General features: G+C 39.9%; 1 protein-coding gene across 4 annotated transcripts in view; it reads right to left on the bottom strand.

The window, feature by feature from the left end:
- Positions 225-27,192, bottom strand: part of BCL11B (B-cell CLL/lymphoma 11B) — a 92,111-nt gene continuing 65,143 nt past the window's right edge. For all 4 annotated transcript variants that reach the window (XM_021401905.1, XM_021401903.1, XM_021401904.1 and 1 more), the window contains one exon: positions 225-5,022. In XM_021401905.1, the coding sequence (XP_021257580.1) occupies positions 3,011-5,022 (2,012 nt within the window). In that variant the 3' untranslated portion in view covers positions 225-3,010. The remainder of the gene's footprint in view (positions 5,023-27,192) is intronic.

The following is a 27,192-nucleotide window of genomic DNA, read 5'->3' on the forward strand; positions in this document are numbered from 1 at the left end:
AAAATATATATATACAACTAAAATTATTTCTGAACAACGACAACAAAAAAAAAATAAAATTAAAAAAGCATTTAATTATTCTGTTTTGTTTCTTTTACTCAAAGGTCGTCTCACAACCCCCTTTTTTTTTTCCTGTACAATAAGGACTTCACATACAAATTTTTTTTTATTATTTTTGAAATATTTTATCCTGCCAAATTAAAAAAATATATTATGGCAGCCTGTTTGTTTGTTTTTATTTTTATTTCCAAATTCACTAACAAAAAGGTACATTAAATCCCTTTAAAAGGACAAGCGTACAGTTAAAAAATTACAAGCTTCAGTAAAAATACAGCAAGTGCCTACATCATATGAATCAACCAATATCAATATCCATTCCAGAGGGGAAGGGAATGGGGATGGGGGAAGAAAAAAAGAGAAAAATAGGTACAGGTCAGAAACGTGATTTTTTTTTTCTGCAAAGCAATAACAATATTAAGCACTTTTTTCTACATACTTTTTCTACTTGGTGTAGCAATCACCTTTTAATCCCCGAATACAAGATTCTATACATTTTGGAAATAAAAATTCAACACCCAAGGCAGAAAAAAATTTACTAAAACTCAAGACTTTACAGTTACAGTGACAAGAACAAATTTATAGACCCACCATTTAAATTTTACTGCAACATTTTCAAGGAAAAAAGAAAAGGTTTTTTTTTTTTTTTCTTTCTGGTTTTGTAAAATGCCCAGGCATTCTCCATTATTACAAATACTGGTCCACTTTTACAGTAATCAAGAAATTTTAATATATATAATATATACTAAAACCCCGTCACCAAAAGAAAACAATATACACATGGCCATTATGGCATTTTTTTTAATAACCTATTAAGCAAACTTCGAAAAAAAAAAGATTGCTCAAACACACATACACACAATTTCTTTTTTACCCTTGTATGTATTCAATACTGTAAACGTATTTTAAGACAGAGTGCACTAAATTTAACTTTTAAAAAAAATTAGCCGTTGTTCCTGAATTGTTTTTTCTCATTCAATGATAACAACTTGTAATTTGTGTCATTTGAGTTTTAATTCAGCAGTAAATCATTTCCATTCCATTTCCTAAGCAGCGTTGTCCTGAAAAAAAAAAAAAAGCTGAGAATAATTCAGCTAATGGATGTCCGAAGTTGTGCTGGGTATACATCTTCATTTGATTGGGTCTTATGGCATTTTCATGTCCACTATCTTCAAACAGTAATTTTTTTTTTTTTAAGTAAATGTGGCTCTTTTTTTTCTAAAGAATGTACTTTTCTTGTTTTACTTTTTTTTTTAAAAGTCTTTTCATTTCACAAAAACATTTTGCATTTGTCTCAAGAGACTCAAATAGGAAGATCAGTTTTCAAGGCACTCACGTCAAATTGAATGGCAGTAGAAAAACTGTCCAATAAATTATTTTTATTTATTTTTCTTTATAGTGCCAGTATTGTGAATGCCATGCTTAGCAACACTGACACTTAATCTCAGCTGTTCCCTTACAGTTTAACCCACCTTTGGGCCAAATAGAAGAATATGATGTAATTTCTTGTTGAGAAGCCATTTTTGTCTAAACCACAAACAAAAGCTTTAAAGTGCGGGTCAACATAATTAAAATCTCTAACCATAATTGTCCACTGTTTGTTAATATTAGGTGTAATGAGCTTTGAAAAAAATTGGAAATTTGAAAGTAGAGCAGGTGCATTTTTCTGTTCTTTTATTCTGTTGTAATGCTTTTCCCAAAATACAGTTAACTTTTGTTCCTAATTAAGTCAATGGGAAAATTCTTACCGACTTCAGTAGGAGCAGAATCTTGCCAAGACTAGTAGATGGACTAGAATTTATTTTTTCCTTCCTTATAATAACATAACACCATTGTACATCATATAAGATAGTTTTGATATTTCCATTTATAAACCAAAAGACTATGAGTCAAGTCTTTTCATTGAGAAATTGCCACTTGCCCATCCTCTAGTAATTCTTTCAACTACAGCAAATTTGGACTAAAGGAGAGGCACATACAGACGTCCTAGACTCAGTTCTGTGTTTATGAGGTTTAAAATGAAAATTTTGGCTCCTCTGAGGTTTATAAAGAATGTTACAATACTTGAGATGTACTTTTATTGTCTCTGGGAAGAGTGGCAGGAAGGGAAGAGGGAGGGAAATACCCCCAAAAGTGACAACATGACACCATTCTGTTGCCATAGCTTTAACAGCAAGAAGAAACTATCCAGTAATAATGCACAGTTAAGAATGTTCCTGTTTTTTGAATGTAGCTGCCTTTTGCACCTATGTCTTTTTAGCTGACATGACTTTAATGTTGAAATCCATCTAGAAAAGGCCTCTATCATTAGCAACATTGTCAGTGCTACATATTCCATCCAATTCCAAAAGAAAGTGCTAATTTTAAAGATTGTTATCCGCTGTACAATTTTGTTTTCCCTAATCTTCAGGATTATTTAAAAAGAGGAAAGGAAGAAGAAGGGGGAAGAGGGGTGAAAGAAAGATCTGTTAAAATGCTGGCTTCTTCACAAGAAATTACACTTGCTTAGCTTAAATTTCAACAAAGCAGCGGCCCAAAAATTATAATTTAAAAAGATATGTTTCTCCCCTACAATGCAAGTAATCTCAGGCTACGACTGGGTAAAATTAAAAAGGGATACCCAACAAAATTTAAAAGAAATTTAAACAGAAAGAATAAAAAAAGGTACCTGCACATGCCAAAAAATTACAAAAACCCAATAAATACAGAAATTATTGCACAGTTAAAAGGCTCCACAATTTTTACTGCCTTAATCAACCCTCGGGTTTAATAGAACTTTGTAGACACAGGTTATATTTAAGTGCCAAAGTCTGGCACCTACCATAGTTATGCTAAGTAATGTTTACGGAGGCAAGTTAGGTCATCTTTTCTCAGTTGGCAATAGTTAAAACTGTACAAATAAAATGTTACCTAGACCCCTGAAATTTAACCTAGCTTGGGGGGGGGGGGGGCCTTAGCTTCTTTCTGCCTGCTCAATTTTGACGTCATTTGTCAGCAAATGTTCTCCATGCCACTTTTTCATGTGTTTCTCCAGGGTGCTGTAAACACTGAAGGGCATCTGGCAAATGTCGCAGCGGTAGACCTCCTTCCCTATCTGGCCATGCGTTTTCATGTGACGCGTCAGCTTACTGCTCTGGGCACATGCATAGTTGCAGAGCTCGCATTTGTAAGGCCGCTCTCCAGTGTGGCTCCGACGGTGCACCGTCAAATTGCTGCAGTTCTTAAAGACCTTGCCACAGTACTCACATGTATCGCTCCTGCGCCCTTCCTTCGAGCTGGGTCGCCCAGGGCCTGGGCCGCTGATGTGGGGGGTGCTGCCTCCGGAGGCCGTGCCGCTGCGCCCTGAGAGCCCCCCGTCCAGCATGTCCCCCGGTGGGGTGGAGAAACGCAGGCTCCCATTCTCCGACGAGTGCTCGGAAGAGGTGGCGAAGGGAGATTGTCGGGAGTCTGTGAATCCTAGAAACGGATCCTTCATGAAGTGCCTCGATGCCGCATACCCTACCAGCCACTGGGAGTAAACGTTTTCGGAAGGTATTATTGTTGCTGGTGGCAAGTCCAAATCTTTCTCAACTTTTATTCGTTTAGATGAGTTGTTTAAGCTGGGGCTTGTGATAGGTGTTGGCTTTCGAGGGAACAAGTTTGGGAAGGGCTCGCCTGGGCCAAAGTTTCTCCCATTGACCGTCCCCTCCTCGGTGCGGTCCAGCTCTCCTACCACCGAGTCTTCATCACCTGTGTCTCTCGGACAGAGGTCTCGCGGACACAGGTCTCGTTGGTCAGAAGACCTTTTCATGAAGCTACTCCTCTTCTGTTTCTCAGCTAGCATATCGTTGTATTGCTGGATGGCACCGAGACTTACATTCTCTATCACTTTTCCCAGGACAAGGGATTTCTCATCTGGCAGTGATTTGGAACCGTTTTCTCGGTTACGACTCAGCTCTGAGTCCATACTGAAGCTTGACTCTGGCCTGCTCTCATTTTCCAGCTCCTCTTCCTCCTCCTCCTCCTCTTCCTCTTCTTCATTGTCATGGCCCAGGGAAGGATCGCTCTCATTCCTGAAATCTGTCTCACTGGATTTCAGTCCCTCTCCAGTGAGCTCACTCGTGCCTGGCTCAGGAGAACTTGTGGTGGACAGTCCATCGTCTGACCTGCCTGTCATGGAGCCAGCTTTATGCATATGCGTTTTCATGTGACGCTTTAGCTTGCTGGCCTGGGAGCAAGCATGGTCACATAGCTGACATTTGTAGGGCTTTTCTCCTGTGTGACTACGCCGGTGGACGATAAGGTTGCTCTGGAACTTGAAGGTTTTCCCACAGAATTCACAGGACTTACTCTTGGCCTGAGGCTGGGGAGGCGTAGTGCTGCTGGGGGGCATGGGGGGCAGTGGTGGGGTGCTCAAAAAAGGTGATTTAGGACTCGGCTGGAAAGGATTCAACAGGCGATGCATAGGGTTGGTGCGACTGGGTGAGACTGGAGGAGGGGTGGAACTGTTTCCTGCCAGCTCTCGAAGCCTTCTGGAGAAATCCATCGCTGGGGACTCAATTGCCATGGGGTTTAAACGCATAACTCTGTCAAAGGCACTGGGATGCTGGGCAACTAACCCCATTTCTTCGGCACTAAGGCGATGTGGATCCAGATGATGACGAGGTGGTGGGCTGAATAGCGGAGGCGTGTTTGGGAGCCGACCCTCACCAAAGCCAGGATGTTCACGCAAGATGGGTCCTGTCATCCGCAGAAGATTAAAAGGGTTGTTGTCTCCAAGGAAATTCATCAGCGGGGACTGTGCAACAGTCTCTGGTCCCAGAGGAGGAGGGATGGTGATGCGTGGAGTAAGGGAACTGTTGGAAGGGCTTGTTTCCAGGTAGATGCGGAATCCATGTGTGTTCTGGGCATGCTGAAGCAAGAACCAAGCGCTATTAAAAGGCTGCTTGCATGTTGTGCAAATATAGCTTGAAGGCTCATCTTTACCTATAAAAGAAAAACAGAAAGAACACTCAAAAAATAATACAGTGGAGAACATTCAAATACAGTTGGCATGCGCTTTATTTTGCTAACACATTTCCTCCTTGGCATTTCTGAAAGAAGGACTTAATTGCAATGTATTGACTGATATAAATTGTTGAACAGCACATTTACTCACCACACTTATTCAGTTAACATGTATGACAAATATCACACATATGCATTGGTGCTATATACGTTTATACCCTCCAACTTGCAAATAAAACCTTTTATGATGCATGAGGATCCAAATCCTTTCATGTGTTTATTCCACAAAAAAAGAATTTGTTTCAAGGGATTTATGGCTATGTATGAAAATCAAAGAAAATGCAGTACAGTAGGTTTTATGGGGCACCTGCAAGGAGCTTCAGTATCATTTCCACTCTTTTGTTTTTGATTTTATATACTCGGGGCAGCAGTCCACTGAGATCCTGCTGAATTTAATATATACATGCTTCAGTCATGCCAGAGCTTCCATTTTTAAAATAGTATGTAGGTATTAGCTGCTCAAGCCCTATTTGAGTCAACAGGAGCTTGGAAAACGTATCCTTGCATAAACCACTTTGACATTCTTCTTGCCAAAACACCAAGAAGCCACTCAAATGAAACATCCAGTAATCAAAGCTGACAGCACAGTTGCAATTAACAGTAACAAATGTCGGGCCGTGCTTGAACTGGGTCCCAAGAATTTCTGAGCCTAAGCCTGCTCTCCAATGCAGAAATGCTTACTGGAGCCAAAATCATTGTTCTGTTTGCCTTTCTAGGCTCTTTGAACGACTGCATAAAGGTGGAAAGCATTCCTTTAACCTTGATTCAGCTTTACATAAAGGACAGGTGTGGACAAGTCTGTGCTACAGTCATAATTTTGCTAGCTAGAAAATTCCAGTCCTGGGCACAATATAAATTATATGCTATCTTCAGAATGCACTTTCTCTCCCCCAACCCTTTTTCAATGCCTCTTCAAGATTCTGATAACTTTATAAATACGTGTGTACTTGAAAATCTGGTGTTTGTCATTTTTAAAACAAGAGTGAGGTTTCCTAAAAAACAACTCTTCGCTTTGAAAAGTCTGCAATTAATTTCTTGTTGGATGGCTTATTTGTTCATTTGTTTATGAATTTTACCTTCCCGCCCCGGCCCCCACACCCAAAGGCACTGAACTTCCTGCAACTTCTGAACCCAAACCTGTCTGCCCTCAGTGCCTGCATAATGCCCCAAGCACCCCAACCTCCCCACTGCAGTGTGGGTCCAAAGCAGAGCTGGCAGCCCATCAGGGTATCACAATCAAAGTTTGAGCTTTAAAATAGAAGAGTTTATGAGGTGAGCAGAAGCGTATCATCAAAACTACCTTTGTAAAGAGAAATGACTCATAGCAGCCAAGAAAAAAATTACATCTGGGGCACACCAGGAAAGGAAGGATTGCTGCTGGCTGAATTCCCCTCTTCTGGCTGTTGCAGGAACGGCTGCTGCTAACAAAACCTACAAAACCCTAGACAAGAAGGCTAGAGGATTATCTGCCTACCTATCAGCCTGTCAGTCTATCTAATCTTATCACCCAATGAACATCCATAAAAGCGTAAAGGAACAAGCATCTATCAGATTGAGACTTCCATACAAAGGTATGTGATAAATGTAGTGCAGTTCCTCCCGCATCTATTGATTTAGCAAGGCTGTTGCTGCGGATAGCACTTTCAGACCCCAATTTCAGAGAATCCAGCTGTCCACAGCCAAGAAAAACTCTACCCAGCACAGCAAGCACGTCTGACTGACACAGCCCACGCCCCAGCCCTTCACACCACGCTGCACGGGATGCACTCAGACGCTCTGATTAATCTCTAGCAACTACTGTTGGAGAAGAAACAAGTTTGGGAGCAGTACTGTGCTTGGAAAAAAAAAGCGCCTGTAACTGCTATTGACATTAATGAAAGCCACGTACAAACACTGAAAGGAACTGATACATTATCCCTTAAAATCTACTCAGCACTCAGGCAGTTAGGGAGTTTTATGTCAGCTCTGCAGCCAAAGCAACAGTAAATGCTCCCATTATTACTTCAAATATTTAAATTTCTGTTTCTTACAGAAATATGATGAAAATGTCTAGACGTTTAACTTTTCTCGCACGGCAACATGTGTAGTATAAAAAGTGACAGAAATCATTGAAGCAGACTAAAGTATATAACATACTCTGTCAAAAGCTTTTTTTAACAATATGTTTTACCTCAGCTCACCCTAGAATAGATTTTAATAAAACCCCTTCTGAAGTGTGATCTAATAGCAAATGAAGTGCAGCATCTTACAAGGTCATATATCTTCAAATTAAAGAGTGCTCTGCACCCTTCACCTTCATTTTATCCACTCTAATTAATCGATTTATTACCCACAGCTGTTCAATTCTTTCATTTTTAAAGTCACAGCATGCATTCTCTTTCGTTGGTTTCTTTTTCTTCCTTTAAAAAAATAAAGTGTGTGTGTGTGTGTGTGCATGCATTCTCCCTGCTTAGCTCAAGAGCTGACAGGAGGAAGAAAGCAGCTGTGCATTAGATGACAGCAACAGCAACACGTTTACTTCAGCAAAGGCACATACGTAAGGAGAAGAATTCCTGAGCAGGCTGAGGATCAAGGCCAATCTAAAACTGAAATGGCTGATTAAAAAAATTACCCTCAAAATGGCAGTCAGCTGGATGCTTGCTACTACGCGTTATGTGGAACTGAGATGTTTTGTTTTGTTCTCCAAAACTTCAACTCCATGAAATCCAAGTGAGGAAAGAAAACTCTCCTTTTTAGCTTTCTTTCAAACTGAGCAAATTAGTGCTATTAGTGATGTAAGGTTTACAAGCTAGAAGCCATGAAATAGCCTTCCCTTCCTTTTTTGTTTTGTTTAGCTTTCATGTTCCTAAACACTTATCTTGAGGAGACCACTACTCAATGGCAAAACTGACTGCAAGCTACCTGTCTACCAACCTCTAACTGCTCCATGAGTATTTGCACGTGTGTGCGTATTTACATATATATATATACACACACATATTTATAAATTTTTGCAACCCTCAAAGACACTCCTCAGACTCTCCATTTAAAAAAAAATAATAAAAATAAAATAAAATGTTCATTTCCATATTATCACTTCGTGGTTATCTTGCCTAGAAGTTGCCCTGAGCAGTGTAGATGCTCACTTTTAAGAACAGAACAATGTCAAAAAGTCTTTGAAGATTCACTCCGAACATTTTTATATTCAAAAATCCACTAAATATTTTAAACATGCCCAGAAACAGCCACGTATTGCTCAAGAATGATCCTTCTATTTAATAATGCAGTGCACCTACACTATAAAACTCTTTGTTATAAGGCTACTTTTGATATATGGCTATCTTAATCCCTAGCCACCTGCACTGAAGTCTGTCTAAATACCGGCGTTATGACAACTAGCTATATAGGCTTTGCCATGTGCAGTCTTTATCACTTTAGCATGTGCTTGACTTTAAGCATGTGAGTAATCAACATCAGGGAAACTTAAGCATAGGCTGAAGTGCTCTGTTGGATGGTGATGAAATTATTCATGTGCTTGGAGTTAAACGCAAGCCAAGACTTCATTAATACTGCTCAATGAATTGCACATGGGTTCTGTAAAAAGGCCTGATTTTAAGGACCAAAGGATCAAGTCTAATTTTTTACCTTTATGCTGGTTGGCTTCAAGGTTGCACTAAATACAAACAAATGCTACCACTGAGGTTGAGACACCTCACAGTCTTGTAGGGCTAAATCCTACTGAGATGCCAGCATATGGGTTCAGAATTCTTGATTTTAGTGCTAGAAGGGACTACAAAATTAAAGAATGAGAAGACTGGGTAAACCTTAAAGGTTACTCTGGTCAAATTCCTGACCCAAGAGCAGTCCATATCTTTGCATCTGTTTCTATGCATGGTGGATGCTCAATTGCTCCACTTCAAAGGCCACCCTCATGGAGAGCCTGCAACCTTTTAAAATCTATCTTATTCTTCCTCTTCTTTACAATCATGAAGACTGCTCAAATGCCTAACCTAAATCTTTCTTCCTTCACTTTAAGACCATAATATTGTGTCCTACCTACATGGACATCAAAAACACAGGAAATGATTTTGTTTGCACCTCACAGGCCATTTGGGCATCATCCAGCCCGGTGATTTGCAGTTGAACAAGCTCATATCTTTTAGCATGTGCTACCCCCATCTTGATTTGGAAATGACAGCGGAGAGAAAATCTACTGTGTATCTAGGTAGTCTGTAGCAATGGTTGACCATCCTCAGTGTTTAAAACACTGTCCTCTTTCCAATTGAAATTGCTGGGTTCAACTGGCAGATATTAGGTCTTATCTTGCAGATTAAAAATCTCCCTAGCACCTTCTACCTAAGTAGGTAATTATAAACAATAAATTTTTTGAACACTCATCTTTTCTGAGTATTATGATAAAAGATGGTCTTCTCCAGAAATATTAAAATGTGTTTCCTATATTACTGCATGACAGATTTTGTTCCATTCAAAATGTCAGAGTAATAATGAGGTTTTTTTTTCTTTTTCATGAGCAGCAGAAAACAAAGTTAAATTTGCATTCTGCCTGCTAAATTCTGCCCTCACAGAAGGCACCGAGAGCACACAGGTAGGTTTGCTCAACCCAGAACACGAGCAGCCTGAGTTTGTGGACATTCAACCCAGTGCACCAGGTAGCCTGGATTCCCTGACTTATCTGTCCTCTACAGTCTGACTTTTATCACTCAGTGAGACATGGATCTTCTTTGCCCAGTTTGTACATGGCTTCCTCAGCTGAATGCTGAGTGCCTTTGACCTGGAGATAAATTTCCCTCAAAATATCCTCAGTTATTCTGGATACCATCAAACAATAATCAGTGTAAGATAACAACTGTTGAGAATTCATTATTTTCTGCTTGGCTACAGTGACATCCAGTGCCTTACAAAGTCTCCCCTCGGCATGTCTAAATAATTGCATTAGCTGTAACAGAGAATGAACTCCCTTCTGCTTTCAATCACCCACCCATAGCCCCCGCTAGGACTGCAGTGAGTACCAAGTAAGGTCCACATAACTATTGCCATTCTTTACCTCTAGCAGTACTTTCTAGATAATGTTTCTGGTTCCCTTTATGAAGTTACAACAGTAGCAATAAAAATGGTAAGGAATTTTAATGCTGCTTTACAGCACCTTTAGAAGTTCGGGAAAACTAGAAACTTGGAAGCTTTAAAGAAAGGACACCTTTTATTGCAGCACTCAGGAACAGACGTGTATCAGGTTCCTACAGACTTTCTACCAGTGTTACTCGCTTCTCCACCACTCAATTTTTAATGAGCATTTAAATAATTACTCCTTGTTATTATGACAGTTACTCTAATAATACCAATAAAGGCAGCATAGATGCTCCATAAAAAACACACCTTTAATTGAATTATTATTAAATTAAAATGTCGTAATTGGGAACACTAGTTTAACAAGTCTCCTTATAAGACCGACTGACATTAAAGAGAATGGCATTAAATACTGGAAAGATTTAGTGTTTCAAAGTGAAGAAAATTTATGGTTCTCTGTGGTTTGACAGGTCACCTAGAGAAGGGCCAAATATTTTCCAGGTGTCTGCAGTGTGGACTATTCTGGTTCATAACTGATGCATCACTGGGTATGCAAAGATATCTGTAAAACAGATCTAAAACAAAGCCATTACCTTTGCTGTCTTTCTGCTGAAGAGGTTTTAAAAACCACATTACCATTTAAACTACCCAAGTTAGCAAGAGCATTTAGTTACATATTTTTATGATTGAATGCTACTATAGATGAACACTCCCAATTTTGAGAGTTTTGCTCTACCTGCACTTTCTGGAGTGTTTGGAAGTGCTGCTACCTCCATTTCACAGAGCGACTGGCAGTATTCCCAAGAGACCGAGGTGTTAAGCACAGCCCATGCCTGAATGGGGATCACCACTGCCAGTTCTATGACAGTCATTAGTTTTAAACATCAAATGCAAAGGAACCATTTCACTTTATACTTCTCTTCATTTTAATTTTGTTTTGATGGCAGTACAAGCTGAAGATGTAAAACAAGCGCAACTCCTCTATTCATCCCCAGAGCTAAAACAGTGCATCCATCTCTACACTGCCATCTCTAAAAAAAAGGGCTTGAGAGCGTCTTGCAGCACTTCCTGCTGAGGGTGTCGGGGACTATCACCAACAATTCATAAAGTAAGCATCAACTGGTGGCAAAAGTTGTTGTTTTATAACTCAGCAAGACGCCTGCAGTCTCACAACCTAAGCACCTCCAATTCTCCACTCAGATAAGCAGCCACACTCTCTTGTAAAGCTCAGCCGACCCAAAGTGCATCTCAGTCAAGGAGAGGATAGGAAGGTTTTAGGTGCAAGAGCCCAAGCTGAGGGGCCATAGAGCCTGTCATCATCTGGAAACATGGAATCTCAAGATGAGGTTGGTGAAAGGCAAGAATGTGACAGGGAAACAAAAACGAAATGTTTTTAAGAGGTGGATGGAAAAATAACAGTGTCTGAAGGAGGAGAAGTAACGGAGAAGTGTTACTTCTCAGTAACAGAATCCTGTCTCATCCCATACTTGGCCCTGTTTTCTTGCCTTGACTTTAATAGCCTATCTCCTCCAGTGCCATCTTCAAAGAGATAAGAAAAAAACATGACTTCTTGCAGTGTTCTTCTCCCACACACTGCCTATGTGCTTTACAGCTCTCCCCATCCTGTTTCTTCCTTGACTACTGGGACTGCAAGTTCTCTACAGAGATTATGCAAGAAGCTTTATGCCAAGAGCACCTACAAACCTCACAAGACCCTCTCATTCCCGGCAATAATTTTAATTAGCAATGTGAATATTCTTGAGAGCATTTTCCACCTGTTGAAAAAGATCTACAATAGCACTGGTTGACACCCATATGGAAATATATTAATACTGCATTAATATTAGTAAAATACTTATGTAACTAATTACTTCTATGCTAAGGCCAACTGCCAAGTTCTTTGCTGGATTAAACACTGCCCTGGTTTGGAGAGCCTTTTTTGTTTTCTGAAACCATTTGTGATTTTTAGTGTTGAGGGCAATGCTGACCATATTTAGGCAGAACAGCAAATTTTCTATTTATCATTCTTGTAATAACAACTATCTTTTTGTCAAATACACTATTTTATCATGGGTGGAAAACCTACAAGATTAATTGCCTATCACATTGTTGAGAAGTTACACTGCTGTGCTGTTTATCTACAGCCAGTCCTCTCACAATTCCAAGAACAAAGAGCATGAATCCTTGAAAGACTGAGATATCAACCTGATGCCTTAATATCATACTCTTAGCCAAACTCTGATTTGAATTATCCTGCTGTGAATTCAAAGTAGTTCTGATGACCACCAGTGCAGACATACAAGTTTTTCCACGAGTTATACTACGTTATCACAAACAAGCATCTTAGCTAGGCTAATACAAATATACAAACCATGACTTTTTTTAACTTAACTTTCCCCAAAAGCATCTTACATGTCCTCTCCAGCAACTATACTTATAAAAAGGGAGGATGCTGCATGCTACAGCCATGCGTAACACAGATGCTTCCTGCTTCTTAATGGACACAGGTGACCTTTGGCTGAAGATGTAGCTTGTGTTCAATAGCCCATTTTGTATGAGACTTAATCATACCCCAGAACCATACTGCCAGATTCACATAAGTGAGCCAAATGCACAGCTCAGTTTAATATCTAGTGCATTACAAAATGGCACTATTATATTTTTAGGTATAAAATGCCAGTAGTCATTTTGGGCAACTTCCTTCTGGACGTCCAATTTCTCATTCCTTAAAAGAGCTTGTGGCTTACTGTAAGTTCAGCCTACAGACATATAAGAAGTGCTTTTACTTATTGTAGAAAGAGAACTATATAGCAAAAACTGGAACTCTTAACACAGGGATTTTGGCCCAGAAGGGCTATTAAAATGGAAGATAAGCATTTTTGTCATCTCAGAACAACTTCTTCTAATTGGTGTTAAATTCCGAACTACAAGGGTAATTTATAAAATGGAGAAAGAGAGAAGTGTGAAAAGTAAGGAGCAAACAGGAAAATCAATATCAAAAGATCAATAGCGAATGAGTTAACTTTTAAATAGCCCTTTGTGATGCAACTGTTTCAATTGACTCTACCTTTAGCATCTAAACAGCTTTGTGTCTTTCAGTTAGTTTCTTTGAACCTCAGACATCAGCTAGTAGATTGTGAGGATGCTTTACAAACCTACCGCATAAAATAGTGAAAACGATCAGTGAAAATGGGTAACATAATAAAGAAGGGGAAATGTACCCACTGTACAGATGAAAAGACCATGGGAATACTCCTGGCTGGTGGTTTTATATATAGGATCCCATTTTCAGCATTCATGAAAAACCCTTGTACTGCTCAAGGACACTTTTAGGCCTTTTCTTTGCATAAGGTATTCAAATGTATTTGAAATAATGTCAGTCTTTTCTACAACATATGAAATATGCCAGCAGCTTGCCTTTAAATTGGTTTCCTGTAAGTAGTTTTGTTTGAAAACTGGCAAGTGTAGGGACTTTTTTTTCCACAGACTTTTCTAAGGTGCCATTTTCTCATCTTACAAGCAGGAATTCTGAGTAATCTGAATAAGGGCTTAAAGGAGGGTACATAAAGGAAATTGTCCATGTCATATAATGGAAAAATAAAGAGTAAATTAGGAAACAATAAAAAAAGCCATAGGGTGAAAACATATTTTCCTGTTTTGTTTTTTTTTTTCTTTCCCTAGGAGTACTTCAGTCTGTTTTACTACAACTATTTCTTAAGGGTATTAGGTGCCTATTCATAGTTAGTAAATGAAATAGCATTTTTGTTTTAATTCATTGCTTCTTTAACAAATGCTAACTCCCATCTCTGCTTCTTTAAATCCACAAAATCTCCATGTTCAATCCTATGAAGTATTATAAAGGCTGTAAATCTTGTTTTAATGGAATGTACATTTAGCTATGAGGAGATAATTGACGTTATGGAGGGCCTAGATGCTGAATTATATAGGTTATCTAATACAAAGGGGACTCATTACTGAAGCACTACAAACAAGTAGTAATATATGTATATTGTTCTGAGTGGCGTTATAGCAAAAGTGTTCAGGTCTGCAGGGATTTATAAAACACAAGAAAACAGCAGACATGCACTTGTAAATTTGTCTCATTTGTCTCTGAAGTTAAAGGTTATTCCCTTGATCTGAATTTGTAATAAAAACATGCTAGACTAAGGTTTGTAGAGAATGTTTGAATATGTAAATTGTGTATAATGATAGGCAATTATAGGGTAAAAACTGGACCTTATGAATGTTACAGAATTGCATGGAGCATCAAAGTATTTTCCTTCAGATGAAATATTTATCTTTTATGCATGTTATAAGCACTTTTTCAAAGGTATTCAGCAACCTATTTGAGCAGAGAGTTGACAAAAATCAAACCATTACAACCGAGTAAGACTGTGGGCTTATGCGCAGGAGAAGCCACAGCTTTTTACAAAATATACATAATAAATCTCTTGAACTAATGGTTCCGGAGATGGATCCTCAAGGACAAGTTCCACTGATTTTCACTCCCGTAGATGAAAGCTGGTCAGATGTTTCTGGATTTTTATTTTTTTTTTAAGAAGATGTGGGGGTGGAAGCATGGGGAGGGAGAATAACTAGGTAAGAATGTGCATTTGCCTGGACTGATTCAGTGAAACTCCATTTCCCCGTCAGTTAGTTGGCTGCTGTTTTCAGGAATAAAGGAAAAAAAAAAAAAAAAAAAAAGGATGCTGCATCAAGATAGGCAGGAGTAAAGCCAGGAGATAATACTGTAGTTAATGCTACTGAAGATAAGGTTTTCTCCTTCTCTGAGCACGACAGTCTGTTCAGGTTAACCAACTGCAGTGTTAGAATAACTCCAGCCGACTTGTCACAGAGTACAAAAGTCATCAGCAACTGAATGTTCTTTTCTGCACCGCAATTAAGACGAATCAATACGACGTGCCACAAATGGTATTTTACTCTCAATAAGAACTCGGGCTGAGTTTATTCAGAATATTTTAGCGCTTCCCCAGGGGATTTTGGTCCGACGCAGATGGCAAATAAAGTACTCAGCCTAGGGCTAGAGCACATTATGCTAATTCTAATGTCAGATGTACTTTAATATACAGCTCTATTTAATCACCCCATTATTTCACATTTCCATATGAAAAACCTGCGGCAGTTCTGCAGAGCTTTCACTCTGCGACAATGCCAGCTTCCTTCAACTAGCTCGCTGCGGAACAGAAAAGGAGACTGGTCATTCTCGCCAGTCAAAATGTTACAGTTTCAAAGTTTCAGTGTTCCTGAATTTAAAGTGAGTCTTCCAGCACAATTAGCAAATCGCTCTGCTAGAATGCTGATACGTGCAAAATGCTAAGGAGGTGTGATTTTAAAAAAATAAAATCACAGCCCTCCCTCCACACCTTATCCGCTTGCACACACGGACGTACACAGCACACATCTCAAATCTGCTGGAAGACTAGGGATAATAAAAATAATGAAAATATTTTCCCAGTGCGATTCAACCAATATTCTCAGCATTTGTCACCAAAATACTGCTATTCCTGGCTGGACGGCTTTCCTTACTTAGAAGAGCAGTCATGGCTGGCACAGCTGCCAACCTACAGATGTCTTGGAATAAAACGTTCCTTGTGTATCAATAATTTTTGCCTGTAACGAACTACACTTCTAATTAGATTTAGAAGCCACACAACTTCAGCATGGGCCACTATCCAAATTATCTGCAAATTCACCTTTATGTCACATCTCTTGGGACCACAGAATTTGAATGATGGATTTGAAGGTAAAACGATTCCAAACTGGATTTACATTGAAAGAAATGAAAGAAAAACCTTCCCTATGGAGCTGGGTTTTTTGTTTGTTTGTTTGTTTGTTTCAAGCCATCAAGGCCTTACATGTGCAGGCAGGGAAAGCAGAGGCAATCCTTGGAGCGCCTTTTCAGCATCCCAGCTTTCTCTCCCTAACAATGCTGTGGAGGACCCTTAATATAGTGCTCATGTACAATCACAAGTGACATGAGTTGCACAGTCTCAACAAAACCTTCCTCCATTTTGGCGTAATTGGGCCTCCATGATAACCTGCACTGTACATCATGAGGAGCCAGGTCAAGGCTGGATTATACCAAGATGGTGTCTGAGGAATGCACGAAGCTTAAGTCAACCTGTTTTCTAATCGTTGTGGTAAACCTACAACATATTTCACACACACACACACACACACACACACACAAATCTATTTAGAAAAAGACCTACTTTTTCCTCCTTCAACCACCCAGTCTGAATCCTTTAAAAATTGCTCAGCAAAGCATGCAGTAGCCAGCACCTGGGGCCAGACCTCACCTGGTTTCACTGCTATGCACCAACATTTAAAGATACAGAACTGCACTGCTGTGCCTTGACACGGCATATGTCACAACTGCCGTGTCCTAATTTGATCACGGTGGATGATATCCTCCACATTCAAGGCAGAAATGATTATATTTTAAATAATAACAATATAGATGATATATAAATATATATTTTATAAATATACACATAAATATCTACATGTATACCAATGTGTCTTGGACATAAATGTAGGTAGATAGATGATACATGATAGATGATAAATATAGGTATATATAGATAGATATAAAAGTGATTTGCACTCTGTAAGAATGGCTATGAATATTGCACTGTGCCTGAAGAAAAGAGAGGGGCAGAATACGGGGCACAGGTGCATCCTTCTCCAGCTATTCCAACTAGACTTTCACATGCACAGCTTGATCCTGAGGGAAGCAGATACAACAGTTTCACCCTTTGGGAAGTTTTGCTTCAATAGGAAATACAGCACAAGTTAATTTAGTAAATTAGGGCAGCTTGAAGGTTTGTTAAATAGCGAATATCTCACCCTGAATATGAGCAGTTAAATTCCAAAGAGGAAGGGGAAATGAATGTTTCATATCCTAATACAAAGCCCACTAAAGTCAATGTGAATCTTTCCACTAACTTCAATGGGCTCCACATGAGGGTCTTCTTCCACATTGGGATTTGTTAGTCTCAAGACACCATCTTCAATGTAGGGATAAATCTGGTTTGTGGTGATGCAGTTAAAAGAAGAGAACTGAGATCACAGCAGCTGTAAGCCTAAAGAACGCAGATGTAAATATATTAGAGGAATAAATGGAGACACAGATAGTAAAGTATCTTTTGTATCTTTAGTTAAAACAAAAAAAAAAAAAGTTGAAATAGGAGAAATACATAAACTGAAATTAATCCCTGACAATTTGGCTGCTTTTTCTTATGCTGATATTGAGTTTTTTGGAATTAAAAAAGAATAATTCTCTGCAGATCTTTCCTATTTCTGTACCTCAGCTTAGATAAAGTAACTGCATTTTTAAGCTCTGTTATTAAGATTTCTTTGCAAAAATGTTCTTTGCAAAACATCTTTTTAATACCATATTTATTATTGACAATAAACAAATTTGTGAAAGCCCGTTCAATTATGGGAATTTTTTGAATGTCAGAATGTCTGCATACACATCTTACACTAAAGGGCTCCAATGGAACTCAGAGTCCCATAAAGAAAAACCCAGATGGAGTGAACAAAGGAGAAATATGTGTAGAAGCTTTAAAAGTCTAAATATTATGGGAGGGTAGTGATGTCAGGGGGGCACTGCTGGAGAAAGGGAAGAAGGAAGGTATAAAATAATACTTCATATGAAGAATAAAACTCGTCCTTACAGAGCAGGCATCTTGGGGATTGCTCTAGATGAAGCGGTTAAAATGCAATCTATGATCTCAAAGTTACAGAAGATGAATATACGATCATACTTCCCAAAACCTGCAGATAAAAATACAATTTTTGCTCCTTAAATAGGTGGTGGTTTATGCCACTGTAACATTGTTGAAAATAAAGCTAATATTGGCATAAAAGAAGATGCTAAAACTTCACGTTTTATTTCTGTACAATTCAGATTGATCACCTATGAGAAGCATAATTAAACAATGCTAAGCATCCCAACCCCTTTGAGAATGTGCTGCCTAAAAAATATTTTTAGAACAATCACTGTAGTAATTCTTTTTAGTTGTAGAAACACTCCAAATCAGAAAGTCAATTTTTCCTCTATTTGCAGAAGTGTGCTGGTTTTCACTGGAAAGGCGCCTGTGTTTTGTTTGGCTGCTGTTCATATACTGCCTTGGCAGGATTTCCTTGGATTGCTTACAGTGAACATTGCTCTTGCATACAGTAGCACTCCCATTTTAACCGTCCCAGCCACACGTTTTCTAATAACACGCGGAGAGCTGCAAAATCCCTGTAAGCACAGCTCTTTAAAGCAGCAACAGAAGGGAGAGGGGGCGGAGGGCTGGAGGGGCGAGGCTCTGCCCATTCGAAATGCAGCGCTGCAAACAGAGGATAGTCCTTTTAAAAACAACCAATGTGAATTGTGTTTAAGGAGCAGCTTTCCAGGAAAAGAAAAAAAAACATCTTCAAGAAGAGGGCCTGATTCAGCTGATTCACTGAATCCGAGCCACGCTGGCTGGCCTTCGTGCCGCGCTGAATTGGGTCCTGAGTGATGTTTATTTTCCTTCTTTTTCAATATTTTCTCTCCTCTTCTGAGGGGGAGAGGACTTAATAATGCCGCATGTTGGAGCCCCCACACTTGAGCATCTTCCCACCATAGCCAAATTTCGCACCCCACTGGGAGCACTGTGGGAACCAAAGGGGTGGCCGAGGCAGGGCATCTACATGGCCAAAGCAGTCTCGAGGAACAAATGCAGCATTTCTACCTATGGCTAGGAGAGAGAAAGCCGGTAACAAGCCCGTTATTCAGCTCCGTGCCCTTTACAAAAAGGGCCGACTTGTTCGGGGCCAGCTGCGGCGTGGCCCCCCCCACACCATCCCGATCGCCGCACTCACGGCCCTGCTCAGATTTGCATCTCCATGCATCTCATTTCTTGTTAAGTAAGTTGATTAATTTGGGCGAGGGAAGTTGCCATTCAAAAAAAAAAAAAGAAAAAGAAAAAGAAAGAAAGAAAGAAAGAAAAAAAAGAAAAAGAAATTTCCACCAGCATTATTTGCACCTTTCAAAATTCACCGACCCTCCACCCCCAGCCCCCGCTTCGCACCTCGCTTTTCTCCATCCCTTTCTCCCCCTCTCTGCCCTCCCACTCTCCCTCTTTCTCCCCCTTGTTTACAAAGGTTTCATTATGTTTTCAACTAATCAGAAAGACCTACTAATACACAATTAACATGTGACTACAAAAAAAAAAAAATAGCTTCCAGAAGAAGGAAAAGTAATTAAGTAGAGAATGCTTTTCAGTAAGTGCTCGCTTTAACCCATCGTCAGAGAACAGACTCTAGGTTAGTCCACAATGGATGGAACAGATGCCAAGGGCGAAATGTTAAAAGCAAATGAAAAAGGACATTATTTTCTTTGGGAATAATAACTATCAATGCCACAAAAACGAACATCAGACTGCATTTGTTTTTATATGACCTCCTCCTCTTTTCTCTACTTTTCTAAAGTGCCTGTTCTGCCCATTTCATTAAAATAAATAGAGAAATAAAGGTATCATTAATAGCATCTTTGCTTCCAAGGTGACAGGAAGCCAAATAATCAGGATTGCCATTAAAATGATGCAACACTGGACTAAAAAGATTTTAGGACTAATCATACACATAAGCTAAGCTCATAGAAAAGTCAGAAATCCTGCCCAAGCAACAACAAGGGGCATCGAACCTTCTGCAAGTGGTGCTAGGTTATCACAACATATAAACACTACAGGAGAGAGATTTACAGGTTGTAGTGTTTGCACCATCTCAGTTATTAAATTTACATCTACCTTCTGACACAGTCCTCAGCGCGAGAGCTGCCATACAGACTGGAAGCCTGAGGAATCTTGCATATATAGAATTTATACCATATATAGTTGGTTGCTCCAAAAGTAATGCCTCCTGTTGATTACCATGGAAACTGTAACAGATACAAAGAGCACAATAACACTCTGTGATAAAGCAAATTCTCAGCTACAAAACACTATTTTTCAACACAGTCACCACCATTAGCTGTGCATTTTCACCAGCCATGAACAAGAGCCTCCATGCCACACTTGTAAAAATCTGCACCAGTGGAGGCTAACCCACTGTCAGCATCATCACTGCTAAAACACACCACCCACCACCTCACTGTGCTCACATCCACTGTTTGGTCTCCATAAACATTCAACAGGAGTCAATGAATGTCAATGGGTGCCATTTTTTTTTTGCATGGAGGAATTCAGTGACACACCTTTGCTTCATATGCACTTCCATATCAGACACCATTCTGTCAGACAGCCCCTCTGCTGCCCTCTGTCACACAGCAATGAGATGGAATGGAATACTGGCAGCAAGGTTCAGCCTCTGCTGCCATACCACCAACATCTGTCTTTGACGTTGTGGGCCAACTTAATAACATAGGAGGCATTACTTTTGGATCAGCGCTCATATAAAATGCATACATTTATACGCATGTGTATACAGAGAGAGACAGAGTAAACCAAAATGTTATCTAAATAGTTATAACTTTCTTTTTTTTTAATCCAAGGATTGTCAAAGTACATCCATGTGTTCCCTGGGTTCTTGATGCATTCAGCCAACTTCCACAGGAAAAAAAAAAAAAATTGTTCTCTTTGGGAAAAAAAGTATATTTCTCTACATGTCCATCCTTGGAGTCGAGCATTTGGGATATTTTTTATTTCTGCTTCCCTCCCCCAGATAAATTCTTAAACAAATGGACACTTAGTTGTGTATCTTGAAAGCCAAATTCAGCAAGGAGCTTCAAACAGCATTTTGGTCCCACTGAAATCATGGGGGAACTGCAGGGTGCTGGGAGGAACAGGTCCACCAAAGCCACAAAGGAGCACATGAAATAACAGCTCCTTTTCCTTAAATTCCCCATCCCAATGAATTTATATTCCAAACTACGTATCACATGCAGAGAATTTTTTACTATCCAAAATCCCATTAGTTTCATTGGCACTTTAGGTAATAAGATTTGCATGGTAAAAATTCCATTTCTATTAGATTGGGTCCATAGGACTCACCAGCCTGATATGATTGTCAGAGGAAAGGGAGGATCTGTGGGTTTGTTACAATATGAGGATTTGTCCACACAGAATTTGGCACCAGTTTAATCAAAAGGACTCACTTTAACCAGTACAAACCCCAGTGTAGCCTCTATTTCTGTCAGCTTAAAACTGGCTATATCAGGAAATTTCTCACAGTAAATTTATATAGATAGACTGAAACAGGTCAGCTAAACTGAGGTGACAATCAATTAAAACAATCTGTTCCCAGAAGTATTCTGGATTATCTGTCTATAAGACCCGTTTAGTTAAACTACGAGCTAGAAAAGTTCACAGGCTTTCCCTACTCAGCCTCCCAGCTCCAAGCAAGCAATAATTTAGAGCCCCACAGTGCCAGGGATTATCAGACCAGATCAACCACCCACCAACCTACCTCCCTGATTTTGTCCATTCCCTTTCCGAAGCTGTCACCTTGCCTCTGCAAGATCCTGTGGCCACGAGTTCAACATCTTGGTGAGAGAGAAAAACTACCTCAATCTGCCTTAAATCTGCCACAAGTCTCCTGGAGCATCTAATAAGAACACATGCAATGCCAAAAGGACCGCACTCTCAGCGGAAGACCATCACAGAATACTACCTAGCAATAGGAGCAGCAAGATCCAACTCTCTGCTTTTAATCAGATGGATCTTCAGCCAAAGCTTTACCAATCCCAGATGCCTATCTTCTAACTAACAGCTGAAGGAAAATTTCAGGGTTGGGAACAAGTCAGATATGGCAGCCTCTTCCCAAACCATCCTTCCTTGAGCTTCCTTCTTCCTGATTTCTGATCTACTAAATGGGTTCCTGTTCTGTTCCTAATCTAGGTTTAATGTCTATTCTATGTTTAACTGTCTCAGACAAAGGAGATATATTCAACAAATGCTGGAAGATGAGTTAACAAGAACTTCTCTGAAACATTTTTCCACCTCTTAAGAACACTATACAACCTGAAATCAGTCATGGTCTGGAAGTATTTCCTAATGCTCATTTCACATGTCATTCAGTTTACCCTTTATTCATAGCTGTAGCTCACATACTGAAAATGCACCTGGAGCTTAGCATCAGGCAGATCCTGAAGCCCCACCACCTTGATAGGTATCCTAAACTCGCTCCAAACTTTCTGGAAATTGAGGGCTGAACGGAGTGTCAGGCTCCTGAATTACTCCTAATGTCCGTTGTTATGTGAATCATACCCATCTACTTGCTCCTTATTTATCTTGCTCATATATTTTTAGTTCTTTTCATCTTTCCCTGTGAAATAATCCTGCCAGCATTTTAATCACTTTTGTTGTTCTTCTCTGAATTGCCCCCAATTTGAAAACACTGTCCAATTAGCAAGGTGCACAGAATTATGCACAGTCTTGTGTCATTGTTCTGTCTCAGAATAGTTTTCTATTTAATATCTTGCTGTAGATCAGATTCTGACTTCAAGCATGCTCTGGGACTGAATCTGGCCCATAACTAGGTCTGACTGAAGTCTGTGAATAGAGAAATGAGGGCATTTTGCACAGCTGAGTGTTGTTGTCCCTGGATCAAACAGTGATCAAGAGCATTGCCTTGCTGCCACCCCTGAGACAGGCAGAGGGAGCCAGGTAATGGAGGGATTAATTGGCCAATTTCAGTCTGGACTGTTTTGCCTTTATCAATCTCAGGCAGATGCTTAACTCTACTGAGAAGTTATTTTCTAATCAAAATATCACAGAACAATGGATTTATGGAAAATGTTCAGAGAAGTTTGGGGATTTGGGATTTAAAACAAGAAGTGCCTCAATAGGCAAGGAGCAGAAAGCATCAGGCTGACCTGTGGCCAGAGTTTGGTGGAAGGCACCAGATCAGCATCCAGGAGGGTCTGACAGGGACAGATAGTGAGGATATCAAGGAATTGTTTGGGGGATCTCCCTAGGGTACAACAAGAAGCAATGGCATTTAACTCAGGTAGTGATGGTGCAGGGTGATTATCAGAAAAATCCTTCCTAATTTTGAGGATGACCCATCCTTAAAAGAAGGCCCAGTTTTCTGTTGTCTCAAATGAGGGGAAGCACTTGATAGCACACAACAGAAATTATGTTGCACTGCCAGAGTCAGAGCAGCATTACATAACCCGCATTTTGTGCTTTTAAAATTCATGGACATGATTCACAAAAAATGAATTGGGGTGCTCCAAGCATCATTGTGGGTTCCACACTCCTGCACAGACTTCAGCTGATTCTGTGCCATACAAAAGCCACAGTGCTTTAGAAATAGGTGCTATCAATATCAGCCACTAAGAGACCAGGTCAGAACTGTTAACATCTCATCAGTCACACGAACTGCACATCTTTTTCCTAACACACACCTATGGATTTATTGCTAGGGTACTTCAGTTCATTTGTATTTTTAAATCAAGCTAATTCACATACTTTAGCCTTTATTATACAATTAAGAATATATTACATTGAAAGTGTTTTCCTAACCCATTACAAAATACATATGATATATATTTACGTAGGTCACACCAAAAGTAATGCCTCCTGATGATTACCATGGAAACTGTAACAAAGAGCACAATAACACTCTGTGATAAAGCAAATTCTCAGCTACAAAACACTATTTTTCAACACAGTCACCACCATTAGCTGTGCATTTTCACCAGCCATGAACAAGAGCCTCCATGCCACACTTGTAAAAATCTGCACCAGTGGAGGCTAACCCACTGTCAGCATCATCACTGCTAAAACACACCACCCACCACCTCACTGTGCTCACATCCACTGTTTGGTCTCCATAAACATTCAACAGGAGTCAATGAATGTCAATGGGTGCCATTTTTTTTTTGCATGGAGGAATTCAGTGACGCACCTTTGCTTCATATGCACTTCCATATCAGACACCATTCTGTCAGACAGCCCCTCTGCTGCCCTCTGTCACACAGCAATGAGATGGAATGGAATACTGGCAGCAAGGTTCAGCCTCTGCTGCCATACCACCAACATCTGTCTTTGATGTTGTGGGCCAACATAATAACACAGGAGGCATTACTTTTGGAGCAGCCTTCATATATAGTGTGTATTATCATCTTTTTAGATCTAATTATGTGTCCTTTCTCAGAGAAGATGTCTTGTTATGATGACTAATTGATTTAATATCATACCTACAATCACAAGGTATTTTTACTTAAGCTTGGTCATTTGGACCTGTCCACAAAACATACTCATTGGGTTTTGCTGGAAGGGACTGGGCAAGGGAGAGATGACTGAACACTTGAGTCAATATTTATCCGTTTGTCATGATGGATGAGGAGTAGATAAATCTCTTGTATATGCTTTGTCTACTGAACTTGACAACATGGACTGTGCTCAACAGACCCACCAAATTCAACAAACACATTCCCAATTAACTAACAGTGCACACTATGTAGCAAGCATGCAGACAAGTCCTGAGTGTTTGGGTGAACAATCTAAACTTTAGTGGTGACAAACTGCGCCACACTACCCATTACCTCAAAGAAGTGAGATAAACACTAAGGGTCATTGAAGTATTGGGAGAGACAGTTTTTGAGCTGCAGATTGAGAAATACAATTTTCTAATGCCAGTTCCTCCTCTGAGGAATATCCCCTAAATTTAGAGGCCTTCAGCTCTTCCAATCCCAAACACATGCACCATTGTTCTGAGCTGTGCTTCTGTATTTGAAAAAAAGAAATTTGGAGTACTGCATAAACCTTCCCAAAGACTAAAGTGGGACAGAGGCATGAAAGCTCCCCTAATTCTCTAGCCCTCAAATCATGAAAGGGGACTTGCATCTTTTCATTCTTCAAATCAAAGAGGACTTAAATCAAAGTGGTCACTCCTGCTTCAGCCTACAGCCCTGACCTTCCTCGGAGGTTCTGAGTGATTTGTCACATCTCTGGCACAGCGTGGGGTGCTCTGAGAACACAAAGTACAGCTGATGAGGGCTGCAGCAGTATTTCACACAGCTCCTTGCTGCCACTTCTCCCTCCCCCGGCTCCACAAAGGGGTTTGTGTCAGGCTGTGGAGCTGGCAGCTGACCGAAAGCAGACCAAGTTCTGCTGTATCCCCTTCACCTTCTCTGACGCTGCAGGGAGGACAGGCTGTGGTCACAGCATGCAGGATTTCAGCAGAATGGAGAGGAGCTGGGAAGTGGCACAGGACCATGAACAATAACCAGAGAAAAGGACCATGAATTTCCACTGAAGCTGCAGTGAATCAGAGATCTGAATGCCTCCCAGCATTACCAGCTATTGAGGTGTTTAAATGCAGACTCTAGTTTCAAATCTCTATTTGGCTTTCCTATCTATTCCTAACTAATTATAAATTAAAATATTCTTCCCTCCTTTGCCAACTACCCCCTTTTTATCAATCTCTCTTCAGGTGGCTTCTGTTTAATTTCCACTGCTGAAGTACCATTCAGAAACTAAGCAGACCAAATTTTGCCCTACAGTAAATCTGCTACAGGCTTTTAGCAGAGATAAATGTAGCCCTGCAGACACAATACGGTGCAACGGAGTGATGTAAGGAGAGATCTGATTTTCATTACTATAAGGATACAAACAGTGCAGTTATGTGGTGATTATTATATAACCCACATCTCTATAATGGATAAACAGGAGTTAAACTTGTGCACTTAAGTAATAAAAGGTTTACGAATGGGCCTCTTCTATTAATGTAAATAGTCTTCTCTATTTTATTAAGATCCATCTATTGTACGGTGTACTGAGCTAATAAGCAATCTTCAGTTGCCACCTCGTGTGTCTGCATTGCATAGTACAATCCCTCCTAGATAAATATCTCGAGAGAAGCAGGAAAACAATTAAAACTAGAAGGTAATAAATGATGAAGAAGCCTATGAACAGCATGCTGGCCCTCTTCCCAGTCTTCATTCATGCATCAAAAAATCCCATAGCTCTGAGTCTTTGAGAGGGCAGCTGGGCAGTAGGGATGTCCACAGTAATATAAATGGGAATTAGATATGATCAAATGTGCTCATTGCATTTTCAACAGCACATGTAATCTTCTCCCCCTTCCCTCCAGTTCCCCCACCTCTCACCCTGCTACCAGAATAGATGACAAATGATCCTGTAACCAAGCAACTGAGCAATTGAAAAGTTTCAAAGTTTCAGTACATGATAGTTTAGCTATGATCATTTGGCTGATCAGGCTCCGACTGAAGACATCATCCCTGTTTTCTGTGTTAAATACCTTTTCTTTTTCCATCAAATAGCTGTACCTTGGCAAGGGTTTGCAAGGGTTGGTAGAGTCAGAATGTTGTCCTCTGAGCTCAGCAGCTCTGTTCATTACTTCTGATCCCTGACACATGCAGGAGGGTGATGACTGCAGAGGAAATGAAGATACATCTACTTGACAGTCACCTGCATGGCAGCGATGGAGTCAGCCCAGTTAATACAGCCCTGGTGGATACTCCATCAATGTTACATACTCCAATGACATTTCACCCCCCCTCATGAGTGCTCACGCAGAGTCCAGTGGTAGCTACATTCAGCACAGCTTAATCCACCACCATTATTTTATTTCTTTGCATACTGCAACAGTGCTGTTTAAAAGACTTAAGCAATGAAAACATTTTAAAATATCTAAATCTTTTTCATGGGTCTATTCAAACTGCAGTAGCATTTTACTCTGGGGGCGGATTGTAAGATAATTGATTTTGATGCCATCACGTGCGCCCTTGCTTTAGACACAGGACATATAACTCACGTGGAGGTCAATTAGCTCATAGTACAGTCCCCAGTGCCAGTGTCTGTGGCTTAAAAAGATTCTTTGCTAGAAAAAGTATACCACTACCACAGGCTGGAATTTGTTCCCAAACAAAATTTAGTGGTAAAATTGAGTTTACTACCTCCTCATACATAAATGGGGACTCATGAATGTGTAAAGTATATTTTTAGTACAAAAGGAGTATATAGTGTCTTTCATATGGAAGTAAAGAAAAGTATAGCA

The sequence above is a fragment of the Numida meleagris genome, chromosome 6, assembly GCF_002078875.1.
Source record: "Numida meleagris isolate 19003 breed g44 Domestic line chromosome 6, NumMel1.0, whole genome shotgun sequence".
Taxonomy (NCBI): Eukaryota; Metazoa; Chordata; class Aves; order Galliformes; family Numididae; genus Numida; species Numida meleagris.